This window comes from Chrysochloris asiatica, unplaced genomic scaffold (genome assembly GCF_000296735.1).
Source record: "Chrysochloris asiatica unplaced genomic scaffold, ChrAsi1.0 scaffold00291, whole genome shotgun sequence".
Classification (NCBI taxonomy): Eukaryota; Metazoa; Chordata; class Mammalia; order Afrosoricida; family Chrysochloridae; genus Chrysochloris; species Chrysochloris asiatica.
The window spans coordinates 1,364,687-1,384,087 of NW_006408809.1; the positions used below are offsets into that span (position 1 = coordinate 1,364,687).

A 19,401-nucleotide genomic window follows, 5' to 3' on the forward strand; every position below is an offset into this window, starting at 1 on the left:
GTAAGCATATCCACCCTGATTTCATCTGGAATGAGGTGAGATGTCATCAGTCTTTTTTTTTTATTAATTAATTACATTCTACAAATAATATTGAGTGTCCACCATGTACCATGGTACTGTAGGATAAGCATTAGACTTCAAAACATAAGGTTAGCAGTTCAAACCTACTAACTGCTTCTTGGAAACTCTATACAGATTTGCTATGAGTTGGAACTGACTCGATGGCAATTAACAACAACAACAACATCTGTGTAATGATTAAGTGCTCAGCTGCTAACTGAAAGATCAGTGAGTCTAACCCACCAGTCTCTCTGTGAGAGAGAAGAACCGGCAATCTGATGCCATGAAGATTTTAACCTAGGAAATCCTATGGGGCAGCTATACTCTGTCCTAGAGGGATGCTGTGAGTCGCAATTGACTCAAAGGCACAGAATGGCAGCCCCCATGTACCAGGTTCTGCCCTAAAGGCTGAGATTTCAAAGAGGAACAAGAGACACTCCACTTTTAAGACGCTGCCTATATGTGGTCAAAAGTCATCCTGTGTGACAGGTACTATAGTGGGTGTACAGCTGACCTGTAGTTGTGGGGGACACAAAGAAGGATTGACTGGTTGACCCCACCCTTTCAGAGAAGGCCAGCCTTGAGATGAGTCTAGAAGGATGGACAAATTTTCCAGGAATGGAGAAAAAGGGCTTTCTAGACAGACGGCACTGCATGTACAAAGACAAGATGTGAAATCGCATGGTGCTTTTAGAAACTCTGAGTGATGCCATTTGATTGGCTAGCTCGAGTACTAAGGTGAAGGCCAGAGGACTCACAGTCTTTCTTCCTGGCACATACTCTTGGCAGCTAATGTATTTTTCATATTACAGAGTGAAGTGCATTATGGATAAAAGGTTGTTAATAAGACTCCTTACAACAATCAACCATATGAGATCAAAAGGGCAGCATTTGCCCAAAGATAAGTCTCAGAAGGAATGGACAGGAAAGAAGGACAAATAGAATAAATAAACACTGGATGTGGGAAGAATGTTGTTACATATCGGGGACTGCAATCAATGTCCTGAAACAAAATGTGGATGAATTGTTGAATGGAAAACCAATTTGTTCTATAAACTTCCCCCCAAATCACAATAAAAAGTTAAAAACAAAAGTATCGACTGGGGTTGATTAAGTAATTGTGAAGGGATTTCTACAAACAAACAAGAACCTGTTCCTTCCCATAAACACTAGAATCTGTTTTAATGTAACTGGAAATAGAGTGATTGAAAGAGATAGGAAGCAAACTAACTGTTGACTGATGACAATTTTGGCTATTTTCCTAGCCTGCCTTCGGTAACTCAGGGATGATGTGGGCCTTGGCATTGTGGATGTTTCCTCTACTCTACAGACTCAGCCTGGCAGGTAGGATAGCTTGGGTATTTTGATAGGTCATGTGATTCCTAATGTCTTCTTTGGATAAGAATTGTTGACTTTGGAACCAAGGGACAACTGGATCATCGTATACATAGAACCCCTGATTTCTATGTGTGTATGCATTATGCCAGTGGTGGGGGTGGTGGTTATGTGCTGTGGAGTTAGTTCTGACCCATAGTGACCCTGTACAGGGTTTCCGAGGCTGTAAATCTTTACGGGAGCAGAAAGCCTCATCTTTCTCCTGCAGAACAGCTAATAGTTTCAAACTGCTGACCTTGAGGTTAGCAGCCTGATTGTAACCACTAGTCTACCAGAAAACCTTATTGTGCCAGTGGTTGTATATATTTGGTAAGCTGGCTTATAATATTTCCAAAGGAAGATGTGACCTCCAAAAGGCTTAAGAGCAATAGTACATGCTTCATATGAAACACATACATAATACAAAAATAAATGTTTTACACTGTTGGCCATAAATTCTAAGGATGTAAAAGGAAATGGTAAAACTATATATTTCTACAAATTCAAACTGAAGAACTATAGGGCCTGCTATCTGTCCCAAATCTTTCAGATCTAAGACCCATTAAATTGACCACATTTTATATTTAAAAAATTAATTTCAGAGAAAAAGGTGCACATGGGGGTTGGGCACTCAGAAGGTGGAGTAAACATTATGATGTAATTGGGGGTCATCAAGAAGGTAGTGGTAACCCAGTGGTGACCTCAGTCCTGGTATGGCCTGCCTTGCAGCCTAGAGGGTTACACCTATGGTGCCCAGGAACGTTACAGACAATAGAGGCAGGCGACATCTCCCCTGGTCAGCCAAATAATAAAGAAAAAAACACCAAAAACCTAAACTCACTGCCACTGTGTCAATTCCAACTCATGTTGTTGTTGTTGTCATGTGCCATGGAGTCGGTTCCGACTCATAGCGACCCTGTACAGGGTTTCCGAGGCTGTAAATCTTTACGGGAACAGAAAGCCTCATCTTTCTCCCGCAGAACAGGTGGTAGTTTCGAACTGCTGACCTTGCGGTTCACAGCCCGATTCATAACCACTACGCTACCCCTGTATAGGGTTTCTAAGGCTGTAAATCTTTATAGGAACAGGAAGCTTCATCATTCTCCCACAGAGTGTCTGGTAAACGTGAAATGCTGACCTTGTGGCTAGCAGTCCAGCCCAGAAACCACAAATTGCTCTTACTTATCCAATCCAAATTTCTAATTATGTGCATTCTAACTCCCATCCCTGTACCCTTTCTTTTCGTTTTCTACTTTCTATCTCTGTCTTCTCTTCTTATTACTCTTTATATATGTTGCTGTTGTTTAGTGCCATCGAGATGGTTCCTACTCATAGTGACCCTATATAGGTTTTCTGAGGAACAGCTGGTGGATTAGAACTGCTGACCTTGCAGTTCAAACCAACCTTGCAGTCCAATGTTTATCCGATACCATCTCCTATATAACAGGCTCCAGTTTCCGCCCCACTTCCCATCTGGAATACCTTTGCCTTGGTCTCTGCTCAGGCTTGTCTTTTGTCCATTTCAAGACTGTAAAACTATGAAGCACAGGCTGTTCCTCTCACAGCCTTCTCTGTTCAGATGGGTTTGCTAATTCTTTGCAAAGGCCACACAGACACTGTACTTAGGTGGGGTTTAATGGGGAAGTTAACAGGTTACAGTTTGAGGTCAGAAATGCTCAGGGTACAATTGTTCCAGTCATCTACTGAGAAAGGCCCACAGGACACAACACTTCACCATAAGCTCGAGCTCCAGGTGTCAGCAAACCCTAGCTTCCGCACATAAGTGTCTGGAGGCACCTCACTCCACAAGCAAGTTTCCTGCGTGAAGTTGTTCAGCTTTACTTGCTCTGTGGGTTGCAAAGTCTGCTGATAGCACTATACTTTGTTACTTATATTCACAAATTCTAAATTTCAACGATATAAGTTCCCATATAAGCTGATTGTTGTTGTTGCTAAGTGCCATCGAGTCGATTCTAACCCATAGTGATCCTGTATAGGGTTTCCAAGGAACAGCTGGTGAGCTTGAACCACCAACTTTGCAGTTCAAACAACTTTGCAGTCTGACGCGTTAGCCCACAGTGCTACACCGGGACTCCTAATAAGTTGATGAAAAAAGAGACAAATGCAAAATGCTGTACCAAACCACACTCAAACCTTACAAACATTTAATTTTTTTTAGAAACATATATAATATAAAGAGTCTCTAAAATTATATTTAGTTATATTTTCCTATCTTATAAATTTTTTCCCTTCTGATTCCCCACCCAATAGCATCCATCCCTTCATAGGGAGAGCAGCTATACCATCTAGAACAGGCATCTATACCCTGAAGGAACCCATAGGTAGAATTCAAGGGTCTATGTAAGTTTACCCACATTATTGGAGCCCTGGTGTGGCACTGTAGAATAAGCAATAGTTTGCAGTTCAAACCCACCAGCCAATTCCTTGGAATCCTATACAGGGACGCTATGAGTTAGAATTAATTTGACGTCACTTAACAACAACAGCAACTGCCTACATATTAAGGGCCCTTGGTAGCATAGTGGGTTATGAGTTGGGCTGCTAACCACAATGTCAGCAGTTTGAATCTACCAGCCACTCCAAAGGTGAGAGAGTCCTTCTGCTCCTGTAAAAATGTATAGCCTTGGAAATTCTATATAGTGTGAGGACTTGGGACTGACTCCTAGACACACAACCACTACCCACATTATTCACTCTCCACTTATCCAGAGTGGTTCTACCATTTGATGCTTTGTTTGGTATTTCACTAACACTTTATATTTGTGTGGTGTTTTAATTTAATTTTGGATTCTCAAATTTTGCTTTTGAGTAAGAATATCATAAGTTTATTTTTAAGTAGAAATCTAACGTGTCAAAAGTAATAATTGAAGAAGAAATGGGCTAGATTCTCTCCATAGACCTGATTTTGGAAAAGAGCTCAACTGTTAACCACAACGTTGGTGGTTTAGCACCTCTGCAGGCGAAAAGCCTAGGAAACCCTGGAGGGCAGTCTTCCTCTGTGCTATGGGTTTGCTATGAGTTGGAATCGACTTGATGGCACCGAGCAACAACAACAAATTATTCGTAACAGCTAACCAACAAATCTAGCTTTCTGTTCACCTATGTTCATAAAAACATTTATGATGGTCATGTTGATCATGTACTGAAAGTGTTGTGTTTGTGTGATTTTTGTTTGTTTGTTTTTGGTTTTTAGCTCTGCCACATAAGCCTGAGAACATCTCTTGTATCTTCTACTATAAGCACAATTTAACTTGCACTTGGAGTCCAACGACTGAGGCTAAAGACACATGGTACACAGTTAAGAGAATTTTGTAAGTATGGGAACTTGTGTGCTCTCAGTAGGGGTGAGGAGAGGAGGCAGGGGTTCCTGGGTCTTTCAGGATTCAACTCACTTATGAAGTAAAACATCTTCTCAATTACAACTTCTGGTTGAGCTTCATGCTGAATCTGGTGTCTGGGGTAGCAGTTTGGTTGCTTGCCACCATTCTGACATGATCTGCAGTCACAGAGGGAGGCCTGCTCTTAGAACTGACTATCCAGTTGCCTGAGAGTGGTGACCTGTTATAAACAGCAGAAAAATCTGCTTATTCACTATGTTCACCTCTGCTTCTCTTCCCAGAATGTGCTGTAACATAGCTCATTCCTCACAGATCCAGCTATAGTAAATAGGATGAACCTGGCGTCAAAGAAGCAAAATTATTTCAATCTGCCACTAGTTTGCTGCATAACCTTGCCAAACAATATTCTTCTAGGACAGCATTGTAGAAAAATTTCACCCCAAGGTGAAACCTCAAGGATCTCTTTTAAAACTAATTAAGTAACAATTTTGGCCAAAAGCTAGATGTCTTAGTGAGTTTGTACAGGGATATTTTTGAAGTTCTGAAAACAGCTCATATAACCCATTCATTCCTTCATGTTCCCTTGGATAGAGTCTATGCTGGGAGCCATTGAAAGCTTATCTTTATTCTGTTTGAAAAACAAATCTATAATTCCAAGTTCATTGTTTTTTACAAATATGAGATCCAGGAGTTCTGGTATGGAACTGCATGGCAAACAATGACCTGCAAAGTCAGCTGTACGAACCCAGCAGCTGATCTTCAGAAACCCCTTTACGGTCGCTTTGAGTTAAGTGCCGTTGAGTCAGTTCTGACCCATAGCGACCCTGTATATGGTTTCTGAGGAGCATATATATATACTGTATGCTGTTTTTGTTGTTAGGTGCCATCAAGTTGGTACCAACTCATAGCGACCTTATGCACAGCAGAACGAAACTCTGCGTGATCCTAGGCAAACCTCACTACTGTTGCCACGCTTGAGCTCATTGATGCTGCCACTTTGCCAATCCATCTCACTGGAGGTCTTCCTCTTTTTCTCTGACCCTCCAGCTTACCAAACATGATATCTTCTCCAGTGACTGGTCCCTCCTGACAATATGTCCAAATTATGAGAGACAAAGTTTGGCCATCCTGGCCTTCAAGGAGCACTCTGGCTGTACTTCTTCCAACACAGATCTGGTTGTTCTTTTGGCACCCCATTGTTGTTCTCAGGTGCCATCGAGTCGGAACCAACTCATAGCGACCCCATGCACAGCAGAACGAAACAATGTCCAATCCTGGGCCAACCTCACTACCGCTACCACACTTGAGTCCATCAATGCCACCTGGCCAATCCATCTCGTTGGGGGTCTTCCTATTTTTCTCTGACCCTCCACCTTACCCAGCATGACATCCTTCTCCAGCGACTGTTCCCTCCAGACAACATGTCCAAAGTATGAGAGACGAAGCTTAGCCATCTTGGCCTCCAAGGAGCACTCAGGCTGCACTTCTTCCAAAACAGATCTATTGGTTCTTTTGGCAGTCCATGGCACTCTCAGTATTCTCCTCCAACACCACAACTCAAAGGCATCAATTCTTCTACGATCTTCCTTAGTCATTGTCCAGCTTTCGCATCCATGTGAGGTTATTGAAAATACCATGGCTTCGGTCAGGTGCACCTTAGTCCTCACGCTGACATCTCTGTCTTCAATACTTTAAAAAGTTCCTGTGCAGCAGATTTGCCCAATGCAATACGTCGTCTGATCTCTTGACTGCTGCTTCCACGAGTGTTGATAGTTGATCCAAGAAGAATGAAGTCCTTGACAACTTCAATCTTTTCTCCACTGATAAGAATGTTGTTTATTGGTCCAGTGGTGAGGAGTTTTGTTTTCTTGACATTGAGATGCAATCCATGCCGAAGGTTGTGCTCTTTGATTTTCATAAGTAAATGTTTCAAGTCCTCTTCACTTTCAGCAAGCCCATGGTATTTTCAATATTCTCCTCCAACACTGTAACTAAAATGCATCAATTCTTCTACGGCCTTCCTTATTCACTATCCAGCTTTCGCATCCGTATGAGGTTATTGAAAATACCATGGCTTGGATCAAGTGCACCTTAGTCTTCAAGCTGACATCTTTTCTCTTCAACACTTTTAAAAGGTCTTGTGCAGCTGATTTGCCTAATGCAATATGTCATTTGATTTCATGACTGCTGCTTCCATGAGTGTTAATAGGTGATCCAAGAAGAATGAAGTCCTTGATAACTTCTCTCTTTTCTCCTTTGATAAGAGTGTTGTTTATTGCTCCAGTGGTAAGGATTTTTGTTTTCTTTACATTGAGATGCAATCCATACTGAAGGCTGTACTCTTTGATCTTCATCAGTAAATGTTTTAAGTCTTTTTCACTTTCAGCAAGCAAGGTTGTATCATCTACATATCACAGGTTTTAATGAGTCTTCCTCCAAGCCTGATGCCACGTTTTACTTCATAAAATCCAGCTGCTTGAATTATTTGCTGATCATACAGATTGAATAAGTATGGTGAAAGAATACAACCCTGGTACAGACCTTTCCTAATTTTAAACCATTTGGTGTTCCCTTGTTCTGTTTGAACAACTGCCTGTTGGTCTATGTTCTTGGTCAGGTTTTTCATGAGCACAATTAAATGTTCTAGACCACTCATACTTCACATTTTTGTCCATAACTTGTCATAATCCACACAATTGAAAGTCTTTGTGTAGTTAACAAAGCCAGGTAAGCATCTTTCTAGTATTCCCTGCTTTCAGCCAAGATCCATTGGACATTAGCAATGATATGCCTCGTTCCATGTTCTCTTCTGAATCCAGCTAGAAACTAGGGAAGTACTCTATCTATATATTGCTTCTGGTTTTGGATTACCTTTAGGAAAACTTTACTCATATGGGATATCAGTGATATTGTCTGATGAATTTCACATTCTGTTGGGTCACCTCTCTTGGGAATGGGCACAAATATGGATCTCTTCTAGTCAGTTGGCCAGGTAGTTTTCATCCAAATTTCTTTGCATAGATGAGTGAATGCCTCCAGTGTCGCCTCACTTTGCTGAATGATTTCAATTTATATTCCATCAAATTTGAGTGCCTTGTTCTTTGCCAATGCCTTCAATGCACCTTGGACTTCTTCCTTCAGGATCATTGGCTCTTGATTATATGTACCTCTTGAAATGAGTGAACATCTACCATTTCTTTTTGGTACAGTGACTCTGCGTATTCATTCCATCTTCTTTTGAGGCTTTCTGTATCATTCAATAATTTGCCCATAGAATCCTTCAATACCACAAATCAGGGTTTGAAATTTTTCTTGAGTTCCTGCAGCTTGAGAAATGCTGATTGTGTTCTTCTCTCTTGGTTTTCTGACTCCAGATCTTTCCACATTTTGTTGTAATATTTGACTTTGTCTTCTTGAGCTGACCTTTGAAATTTTCTGTTCAACTCTTATATCTCCTCAGTTCTTCCATTTGCTTTAGCATCTAATATGCTGGAAAGCAACTTTCAGACATTCATTTTGATCTTTTCCTTCTGTCTTGTCTTCTTAATGAACTTTTGCTTTCTTTCTGTATGATGTTCTTGATGTCATCCCACAACCTTTATGGTCTTTAATCTTTAGTGTCTAATGCATCAAATCTGTCCTTCAGATCTCTAAATTATGTGGGATATATTCAAGATCATGTTTTGGTTCTCGTGGATTTGTTTTCATTTTCTTCAGCTTCAGCCTGAATTTGCATATGAGCAATTGGTATAGTCTGTTTCACAGTCTGCCCCTGGCCTTGTCTGATTGATGATATGGAGCTTTCCCACTGTCTCTTTCCACAGATATAGTCAATTTGATTTCTGTGTATTCCATCTGGTGAGGTCCATGCATATAGTTGTCTTTTATGTTGTTTAAAAAAGGTATTTGCAATGACCAAGTCATTTGTCTTGCAAAATTCTATCGTGTGATCTCCAGCATCATTTCTATCACTGAGGCCATATTTTCCAACTGCTGATCTTCCCTCTTTGTTTCCAATCTCTGAATTCCATTTGCCAGTAATGATCAATACATCTTGATTGCATATTTGATCAATTTCAGATGGAAGAAATTGGTAGAATTCTTCAATTTCATCATCACTGACTTTAGTGGTAGGTGTATAAATTTGAATAATAGTGATATTAACTGGGCTTCCAGATAGGCGTATTGATACTGTCCTATCACAGACAGCATTGTCTTCATGACAGATCTTGATATGTCCTTTATGAGGATGAATGCAATACCGTTTCTCTTCAATTTGTCATTCCCAGCATAGTAAACCATGTAAATGTCAGATTCAAAATGGCCAATACCAGTCCATTTCAGCTCACTAATGCCTAGGATGTTGATGTTTATGTGTTCCATTTCATTTTTGACAATTTCCAAATTTTGTAGATTCTTACAAAGGCCACTTTTCCCCAGTCTCATTTTGAGTGCCTTCCAACTTGACGGCTCATCTTCCGGCACTATATCGGACAATATTTTGGTGCTCTTCATCATGTTTCAATATTAAATAATCTGATACCGACAGTGTTCCACTGCTATTCATAATGTTTTCAGTGACTAAGCATTTGGAAGTAGTTCATGTCTCCTTCTTCCTAGTCTGTCCACTGTGGGTGACCCTATTGGCATTTAAAATACTCATGGCATAGCTTCCAGTGAGATGGATTGACAAACTGGTAGCATCAATGGGCTCAAGTGTGGTAACAATTGTGAGATTGGCTCAGGATCAGGCAGTGTTTCATTCTGTTGTGCACAGGGCCGCTATGAGTTGATACTGACTTGATGGCACCTTACAACAACAACAGCAGTGGAATAAAAAAATCTGGGAGCCTTAATTGTTTCTCTCCAATTTTTCTGTTTCCTTCATCTTTTTCTATGGTTTGTCAATATTATTACCAACTGAGCATTTGGAATACCCTAGAACTATGATTCACAGCTCCCCTTTATGACTGCAGGCCAGCCTAAACTTCAAGTACTTCTAGACTGGTATGCATTTTTGTGAGTTCATTGCCTGGAATATCTTTCCCAGGTAGAATGGTAGGATTTACCTGTGGAAGCGTAGTGGTTATGAATCGTGCTGCGAACCTTAAGGTCAGCGGTTCGAAACTACCAGGTGCTCCGCGGGAGAAAGATGAAGCTTTCTACTCCCGTAAAGATTTACAACTTCAGAAACCCTATACAGGGTCACTATGGGTCGGAACCGACTCGATGACACATAACAACAACAACAAATGACCCTAAAAAAATATTAGGGTAGTTCAGTTTTGTGGACAAACTCCTACTGATACTTAATACAATAGGAATTTATATTGCCTTAGAGAAGAAGAGGAAGAATTGAGGATGACTTCATGGAGGGGGTGGCTCTTCAACTGAGACTTGAAGGAAATCTGCAGGTATGGGGAAGGGCATTTCTCAAGGTACAGCAAGAGCAAATACAAAATGTCCAGCTATAGTAACAATAATAATAACAATGATGATGCTTGCATAGATTAACTATGCTGTAGGATAAACACGGAAAGTTCAGTGGCTCCATAGGATAAGCACTGGACTGCGAATTACAAGGTCAGTGGTTTGAGTCTCCCAGTCACTTCATGGGAAAATGATGAGGCTTTCTGCTCCTGCAAAAGATTTAAAGCCTCAGAAACCCTATACAGGGGTGTTATGAGTCAAAACTGACTCCTTGGCACTTAACAACAACAACAACAGGATGAACACTGAACTGCTAACCACGAGGTCAGCAGTTTAAACTTAACAGCCACTTTCCAGAAACCCTATAGAAGGTCTCTATGAGTCAGAACCAACTCAACAGCACTTAACAGCAACAACAACAGTGTCCCATTACCGGTATTAGCTTATTTAACCCTCATGACAACCGTATATTATAGGCATATTGTTGTTGTTATGTGCCGTGGAGTCGGTTCTGACTCATAGTGACCCTGTACAGGGTTTCCGAGGCTGTAAATCTTTACGGGAACAGAAAGCCTCATCTTTCTGCTGTGGAACTGCTGGTAGTTTCGAACTGCTGACCTTGCGTTTCGCAGCCCCATTCGTAACCACTACACTACCATATAATATAGGCATATTACTGTCTTCATTTTGCAGATGCAAAAACGAAGGCACAGAGAGGTAAGATATTTGTTCAAGACAAAGGGTTTATAAGGAGCAAAGCCAGGATTCAAACCTGTTTGACTTCCAGAGTCCATGCTTGAGACAACTGAACAGCTGTTCCCAGGAGGCCATTTTTGCATTGTCAGGGTCCAGAGGAAAGCTTTGAGTTCCTTCCTGATGTCACAATTCCATGCTACTGGGTGTCCAAGCTCTGCTTCCTCCTCCTGCTCCAGCAAACACTGGCACCCTGTACAGGGGATCCCTTTACTGTCCCCAGCCCTATCCCCAGGGCCATGTGGACCTCTGTACCTATGTATATGATTCTCACCAATATGTTCGTTTATTTACATTAAGTTACAGCTCAATGGCATTGCCATATTTATTTAAGAAAATTAATTTAATACATTTTCTAAAAATAATATATTTCAGCGGAAAAAAATTCAACCTGAAAAATATAAAAAATGTAAAAAATCATCCAAATGCCACCACCAAAGTTAACACCTAATGAAGATGTTTTGATGAAACCCTTGCTATACCGTCTCTATGCATAGTTACATACATATCTATTTAAGTTTATGACTGCTCTGTAGATGGTAAGAGTCTTGTTTCTTTCACCAGGAACAAAATATGAGCATCTTGTCATTTCAATAAATATGTTGTTGTTGTTGTTGTTGTTAAGTGCTGTGTAGTCGATTCTGACTCAGCAACTCTATGTAGGGTTCTGAGGAATGGCTGGTGAGCTTGAATCACTGACCTTGCTGTTCAAACTGACTTTGCAGTCCAGCACATAACCCGCAGTGCCACACCAGGACTCCATCAATATAGATGTATTAAAAATCATCATTTTAAATTAAATTCTATTTGTTTCTCAGCCATAATTATTTAATAAAGCCTGTTTGATTTTTATTGTCTTTTAAGAACGAAATCTCAAGGCTGAATTCTGGATTCTCTTGGGTGTATTGATTATGTCTTACAAAAAGGGAATACATTGTTAGTGAACCTTTTGATAGGCTTACTGGAGGCTCCATGGTTCATAGCATCTCAAATTGGCATAGTTTTGGAGACGAGTAAGTAAGTTGGAGAGAAGGACCCCAGATCCTGATCTGTGTAGGTCTCAGAGAAACTCGGCGTGTGACTAACATAATATGTTGAAAACATTGCATATAGTTATGTTTCTAAACTGCTTTACGAAACTCATGTTTAATCACTTTTTTCCCTAAAGCCATGAAAAAGAAAGAGATATGTGTACAAATAAAACCGAAACTTCATGTTTTATTCGCTATCCAAATGTAACAAACCCAGATGATTATACCATTGAAGTGGAAGCTAAAAATGCAGATGGTATAGTTAAATCTGATAGAACACATTGGTGTTTAGATAGCATAGGTAAGTATTATTTGATACCTTTATTTCATCTTATACATTTATATAATCTCAAAAAACTTACTGAATCAAGGTTCAAGGGTATGGTAGGTGTGTGTGTGTGTGTGTGAGCTATGGATATCCAAAAAAATTTCTTTTTTTTATTAAGGAAAGAAGGAAGGAAGGAAAGAAAAAAGAAATGAAGGAAAGGAAAGACAAAGCATATTGATAAAATGAGAAACAAGACACAACTTGCTAGTCCCTGACTTATATACAAGTTTTGTGTAGACATGTTTTAAATTTTCTTGAGTGTGAAATTGCTGAGTCATATGATAACTTTATGTTTAACTTTCTGAGAAATGACTGAACTTTTCCAAAGTGGTTGCCACTAACAAAATAAGAGAGTTCCAATTTTTTTTTCTCATATCTTTGCTGATATTTGCTAATGTCATCTTTTTTATTTAGCCAGACTAGTGGGTGTGGTACTAGACGATAAACACTGAACTATGAACCACAAGGTCAGCCATTTAAACCCACCAACTGCTTCTTGGAAACCCTATACAAGGTTACTATGAGTCAGAATCCACTCGATGACAATTAAGAACAAGTGGATATGACTAAATTTTAAAAAAGTATGGCTGGTATGGCTAAATAAAAAAAAAAAATAACAGTAAAGTTTTGGAAAAGATTCGGAATCCTGGTATGATCTTATAGGATTTGCACTGGACTGGTAACCGAAAGGTTGCTTGTTCAAACTCACCAGCTGCTCCTTGGAAACCCTATATAAGGTCGCTGATTTGGAGCCAACTCAAGGGCACTTAACAAAAACAGTGGGGATGAAGTGATAATACATTGCATTTTGATTTGCATCTTTTCATGTGCTTCTTTGCCACTTATATATCTTCTATGGATAAATGTTTATTCAAATTCTTTGCACATTTTAAAATTGGATGATCTTTCCTTATCATTGTTGAGCTTTAGGAGTTCTTTGCTATCTGAATACAAGTTCCTTATGACTTGCAAAGCTTTCTCCGGGCTATTTCTTCATTTTCGTAATGGTATCCTTTGAAGCACAAAAAAGTTGTAATTTTGATGAAGTCCTGTGCTTTCCTCTTCTTTCCTTCCTTCTTGGCATAGAATCGGATCTATTCAATAAAAGACTGATTTTCAGGAAAATCACAAGATTGTGTTCTGTCTTCATTGAACGTTCCTTTTTTTGCACTGCCTTCCTAATTCCTTTTGCATACCATGTCCCATAAACAATGCATGCCATTTCAGAGCTAGGCTTATTTATTTATTTAAATTTGAGAACTATGTTATTTTTATTTTCAGTGAAAATTGAACCACCTAAGATCGACTTTGTGAAACCAGTTTTGGGTGTTAAACAAATGGTTCAAGTACAATGGGAAAGGCCTAAGTTGGCACCTGTTTCATCTACTTTAATATGCACACTTCGATTCAAGACAGTAAATAATGCCGAGTGGGTAAGTAGTGCCATCAGAATATTTCCACTGGGGGTTCAATAAAGTGGACCATTGGCAAACGTGTTTGATCTGGGCTCACCTTCACTTTCTATAATGATAATAGGAGATTGAAAGTACTGAGCACTTCTCTTCTCAGATTCCCATCTGGGTATTTTATACTGGAAAAATGTTCTACTGTAGACATTTTGCATTCTGAGTATAGAAACACTAATGAGTGAAAAGTTTCTGTATTCTTTCCTGGTTTGTGTTTAGTTACATTTGTTTACTGGGGATTCTAAGACATGGTCCTTTCCTTTTTAATTTTTGAAATATGTATAAAACTGTGAAATATAACATATATTTAGAAAAATAACAAAACATAATGCTAAGTTTAACATATTATTTATTAATAAATCAATGCTCATGTAACAACCAACAAGACCAAGAGTCAAATGTTGCCAACACCTCAAAATTCCTGCATCCCTCTTTATTATTATAACTCCCTCCTCCCCTAAGAACTATTGTCCTGATTGTTATGGTATCATTTCTTTAATTTCAATTATGGTTTTACCATTTAAGCATTCACCCAAAATTTATTTGTATGAAGTCTGAGACTTTATATAAATTGAATCTATATATTTTGTGCTAATTTGTTTTCTTTCTCTCAAGATTGTCTTAAAATTCAGCCATGTTACATAATGCTGGGAGTCCCTGTTACTGTGTTCAGTTGCCATCCTCAACTGCTAAGTAAAAGGTTGGAGTTTCAAATCTACCCAGAGGTACCTCGGAAGAAAGGTCTGACGATCTACTTCCAAAAAATTCAGCCATAGAAAATCCTGTGCTGCATAGTTGTACTCTGACATTCATGGGGTCAGAATCAACCTGATGGCCGCTGGTTTATATAATGCTGTACTTTATACATTGTCATTGCTGTGTGTATATAAACACAATCGAATAATAGCTTAATTTGCACTTTTCTGACTGTTAATGAGGTTGCATGCTTTGTCATATATTTGGACTTCTTTCCTTATGAAATATTCATTTAACTTTTTACTAATTTGTCTAATTTTTAAATTAACTTGTAGGAGTTCCTTAAATATACTTATATCTTTTTTATTTGTTATGTGTATAAACGTCTTCCACTGTGTGACTTGCCTTTTAACTCTCTTAATGGTGATATTTTAATAGATAGAACTTCTGAATTTTAATATTGCCAAATTTTGTCAATTATTTTAATGATTAATGTCTTTTTGTGTGTGCCTTAAAATATATTTTCTCACTTCAAAGTCATGAAGACTTTCTCCTATTTCCATCAATGCAACTTGAAATTATATCAAGTGTTTTTCTTCCGCTCCTTCACATTCCCTCTTAGTGAGCTTGCAGCAATTAAGTCTTCAAAAATCTCTGCCTTTCCCCCTTGCTATAGTTGGTTCATAATCAGATAATAAGTCTAGGCATTAAAAAATATTCCTATTGAATCTCTTCATGTTGGTCTTACCCACCTTTTTAATTTACATTATTTTCAGATTTGATAATATTTTCTTCTGTAAATAAAACAAACAAAAACCTCGCTGTTGTGTGGACAGAGTAGAATTGTTCCATAGAAGTTTTGTGGCTGTATATCTGCCACATCATTCTTCAGAATGCCTGGTGGATTTGAACCACTGACCTTGTGGTTAGCAGTTGAGCACTTTAACCACTGTACCTCCAGGGTTCCCTTACTTCTATGTCTTTATATAATTATTGATAGAAATATTGACTACCTCTGAGCCCTGTGGTGAAACCATTAGAGACCATCCAGAGACATCAGCCTTCTCACCTTGCCTTCTTTGTGTATGGTCATTTATTCAGATTGCTAAGAACAGACCTAGTGACCAGGATAGTCATTTAGCCTACTTTTATCTTGTCCTTGAGACTATCACAGCACTCTTTTCTTCATTGAAACTCAGACACAATGTCTAGTGCATCCTCTCCTATCTAGAACTCTTCCAGAAAAGAAAACTGGCTAAGTTTTACTTGGCCACTTCTCTTTGAAACTTCCTATCTTAGACAGCAATGGAAACTTTTTTCTAAAACCTGACTCCATGAGACACCAGACTCACTGTTTTTTATTTTATGTGTCTCAGAAGGAAGCCCCTCAGTTGATGGCACAGCACCAGTTCAAGTAGTTCATCTTTCCCACCATGCTTCACGGTCTCACTGGAGCTTAGGGACTTCTGGAGTGTTCTGTGGACTAACAACCCTTGACTCCATCTAATTGTCTGAGGTTATAGCCACTACAGCAACTAGGATAGGATTCCAAAATACATTATTAAACAAACAAAAAAACCCAAAAAACCAGGACCTACATCCCTCTGAGAAAATTTCTAGACCATGTATGTACAAACACTAAGTGAGGCCAACACGTATGAACCACTCAACTGTCTGCTTTCTCTACCCCTACCTTTGTGACAAACTCACCTACATCTACATTCATCCTTGCCCCATTCCTTTAAATTCCTGAGATGAGATGGAATGTCCCTTCTGTTCCCTGAGAGGATGTAGGAAGGAAAATGGAATTTGCAGTATCTCCTCTCTCCTTTCAGCTTTCAAATAGAACCAAGTGTCCTCAGTTCTAAACCCAACTTAGCATTATCTATGGAATAAGATCCAATTCCTTAACCGTCTAAGACCTGGTCCCTTACTGACTCCTCCTACCTCAGCTTTTAACTTGTCTTTTCTTTTCTGAATTGCTTGTTTCCCTTGCATTGTGTTATTTCCTTATTCTGTGCCTCTGTCTGGAACACCCTCTGATTTTATACTTCTTTTCCTGCTCCAAACCTTGCTAAATCTAGTCATCGTTCTGAACTCAGATGTGACATATTTCCTTCTGAGAGCCTGAGCCTTCCTTCTCTGTATATCTCTCGTTGCGCTCAGTCCTTAACATATCCTTTCAAATTTACCTTTTCCCATATTGGATTGTAATCTTTTCACAGACAGGGACTTTGGTTTTCATCTTTGCTTTCCCATTGCTTGGCATATGTCTTTGTTCAATAAATGTTTGTTTAGCTGAATTAAATCTTATAAAAATTATCTGAAAATTCTGACATGTCCATATAACAAGACCCATATTAATATCATGTATATTAATGGATTGCATTAATTAATCATTATTAATTACAAATAATTATGAATTACAAAGTGCTTTTATACCCCAAACTATTTAATCTTTGCATGTCACTTACACAGATGTTGCTATCCTTATATTTATAAATGAGAGCATTGAGATTTATAGAGCACAAATACCTGTTCAAGATTACAAGCTTATAAATTGTGACCTGACTCCAACCCCAGTTGTCACTGTGAACATACTTAAACAACCTTCAAGCCACCTTTCTGTTGTTAAGTGCAATTGAGTCCGTTCTGACTCATAGTGACCCTGTAAAGGGTTTTTAAGGAGTGGCTTGGTGGCTTTGAATCAACAGCCTTGTGGTTAGCAGTCTAGTGTTTATTTTCCAATGCTACATCAGGACTTCCTGTATTCCTAGTCTAAAGGGTTTCCATCTTTATGTAATGGAACCATCTGACTGCTCTACAAAGGGATTAAAAATTTGTTTAAGAGTTTGAGCTAGGCTTTGTACCCAAACTCCTGACTCATTTCTTAAGATCAGACATTTTGGGTGAGCTAGGATTTGGCACAAAGTCTAGATTGTTAGAAACAATCCTGACGAAGCTAATTAGTGTTTTGGTAGAATTCCATTGTCTGTATTAAGTTGGGAAAGTTTTAAATTCAAGACTGTATATGAAGGATTAATTGATCCTAGGCCCTGTGAGGGCTAAAGGCACTAGCCTGAACACAAAGTCAAGTTAAAGGAGCCTTAAAGGAATTCTGATAAGGAGCTCTGGTAGTGTAGTGGTTACAAGTTGGGCTGCTAACCTCAAGGTCAGCAGTTCAAAACTATCAGCCATTCCACGGGAGAAGGATGAGACTTTCTGCTCTCATAAAGATTTACAGCCTTGGAAACCTTGTACAGGATCAGGATCATTATGAGTCGGAACCGACTCCACCGCATACTACCCATACCATACCAAAGGAATCTTGACGGTGCAATGGTTAAGGGCTTGGATGATAACTGAAAGGTCAGCAGTTTGAGTCCATCAGCTGCTCTGGAGAAAGATGTGCCATTCTGTTTCCATAGATTATAGCCTTGGAAACCACGTGGGGCAGTTTTACTCTGACCTTAGAAGGTTACTATAAGTTGGATTTAACTGGATAGCGACAGACTTGGTCTTTGATTTAGAGGCACGTTGTTTAAAATAATGAAAAGAGTTTTGTTTCCTCCAAGGTTGGGACTGGGAAGAAAATATTTAAATATTTACATCAGGCAGAGCTTTCTAAGCGCAAGCAGGTAACACACAAGCAGGCCACGCTTGTGAGAGGACAAGCAAAGCAGAAGGAAAGAGTAAAGATCCTTTTTTCAGAACATAATGTTTTTTAAATTATCATTATTTGTTTGTTTTAAAGCATATAAAGTAAATTAAAACTTTATTAGACTTCCTGACACTTACTTTATGGATTAATAGTTTTATTTTGAATTACATATGGAAGTCACCATGTGTTGGACGACTTCTAGAAATCTTAATCCTTCTGCAACTGGACTCTTGAAGTAACTGGACCCTTAAGTACTTGGGGCAATGCTTCCCCAGAAGTGATGGACTTTCCCACGTTTATGCTCCATAGAGCCCTTGTTTGCTGTGACAGCATCTCCAGGCACCTTTGGAAGAGAGTGCTCATGGACCCTGGAATTCAGTGGTGAACAGTGCATCACCTCTGAATCATACCTTCTCTGAGCCCATCTCACCAGGCTGGAGACCAGATGTGCTCCTCTGCAGCTGGCATGCTTAGTCTTCTTCCAAGGACATGCTGCTTTCTTCCTTTTGCCTAACTTCCTTTAAAACCCAGGACTTGTAATTATGTATTTATTGTCATAGTTGTATATACACCAGGAACCTTGGTAACACTGTGGGTTAGGCATTGGACTGCTAACTGCAAGATCAGTGGTTCAAACCTACCAGCCACTCCATGGGAGAAAGATGAGGCTTGCCTGCCTCTGTAAAGATTTACAGTCTAGGAAACCCTATATAGGTTTGCTATGAGTTGGAACTGCCCCGATGATAGTGGGATTTATATATATATAAGAAATAGAAGGACTTTTTTATCAAGGTTTCATGAGACTTACAGTAGACATGAGACTTTTATTTTATTTGTTTACATAAACCAAGAACCAAAACTTTATATTGCAGCAACTTTGACCATGCTGAGACAGGAATGTTTGAATTTTTGTTTGTTTTTTATTTGAGGGCTGAGTCCAGAAGGGATGTTAAGAATTATCTAGTGCAAGGTTGTTATTTTATTAATGAGGCAACTTAGGTCTAGAGAGAAGAAGTGTATTTGCCATCTCCATCCTCAAGAAGGAGCCCTGGTGGCATAGTGGATTATAAGTTGGGCTACTAACCACAAAGTTAGCAGTTTGAATCCACCAGCCACTCTGGGTGGAAAGATAAGGCTTTCTGCTCAGTCAATATGGGTCAGAGCCAACTTTATTACACTTAACAACAACAATCCTCAAGAAAGTGTCAAAATGAAGAAGATACCCATACTAAAATGAAAAAAA

The 19,401-nt window shown here is 39.1% G+C and overlaps 1 protein-coding gene across 1 annotated transcript in view; it reads left to right on the forward strand.

The window, feature by feature from the left end:
* Positions 1 to 1,349: 1,349 nt before the first annotated feature.
* The window catches only part of IL31RA (interleukin 31 receptor A), a 63,039-nt gene continuing 44,987 nt past the window's right edge, over positions 1,350 to 19,401 (forward strand). The window contains exons 1-5 of the mRNA XM_006874650.1: positions 1,350 to 1,404; positions 4,649 to 4,766; positions 11,513 to 11,515; positions 12,145 to 12,308; positions 13,617 to 13,768. Of these exons, the coding sequence (XP_006874712.1) occupies positions 1,350 to 1,404; positions 4,649 to 4,766; positions 11,513 to 11,515; positions 12,145 to 12,308; positions 13,617 to 13,768 (492 nt within the window). The remainder of the gene's footprint in view (positions 1,405 to 4,648; positions 4,767 to 11,512; positions 11,516 to 12,144; positions 12,309 to 13,616; positions 13,769 to 19,401) is intronic.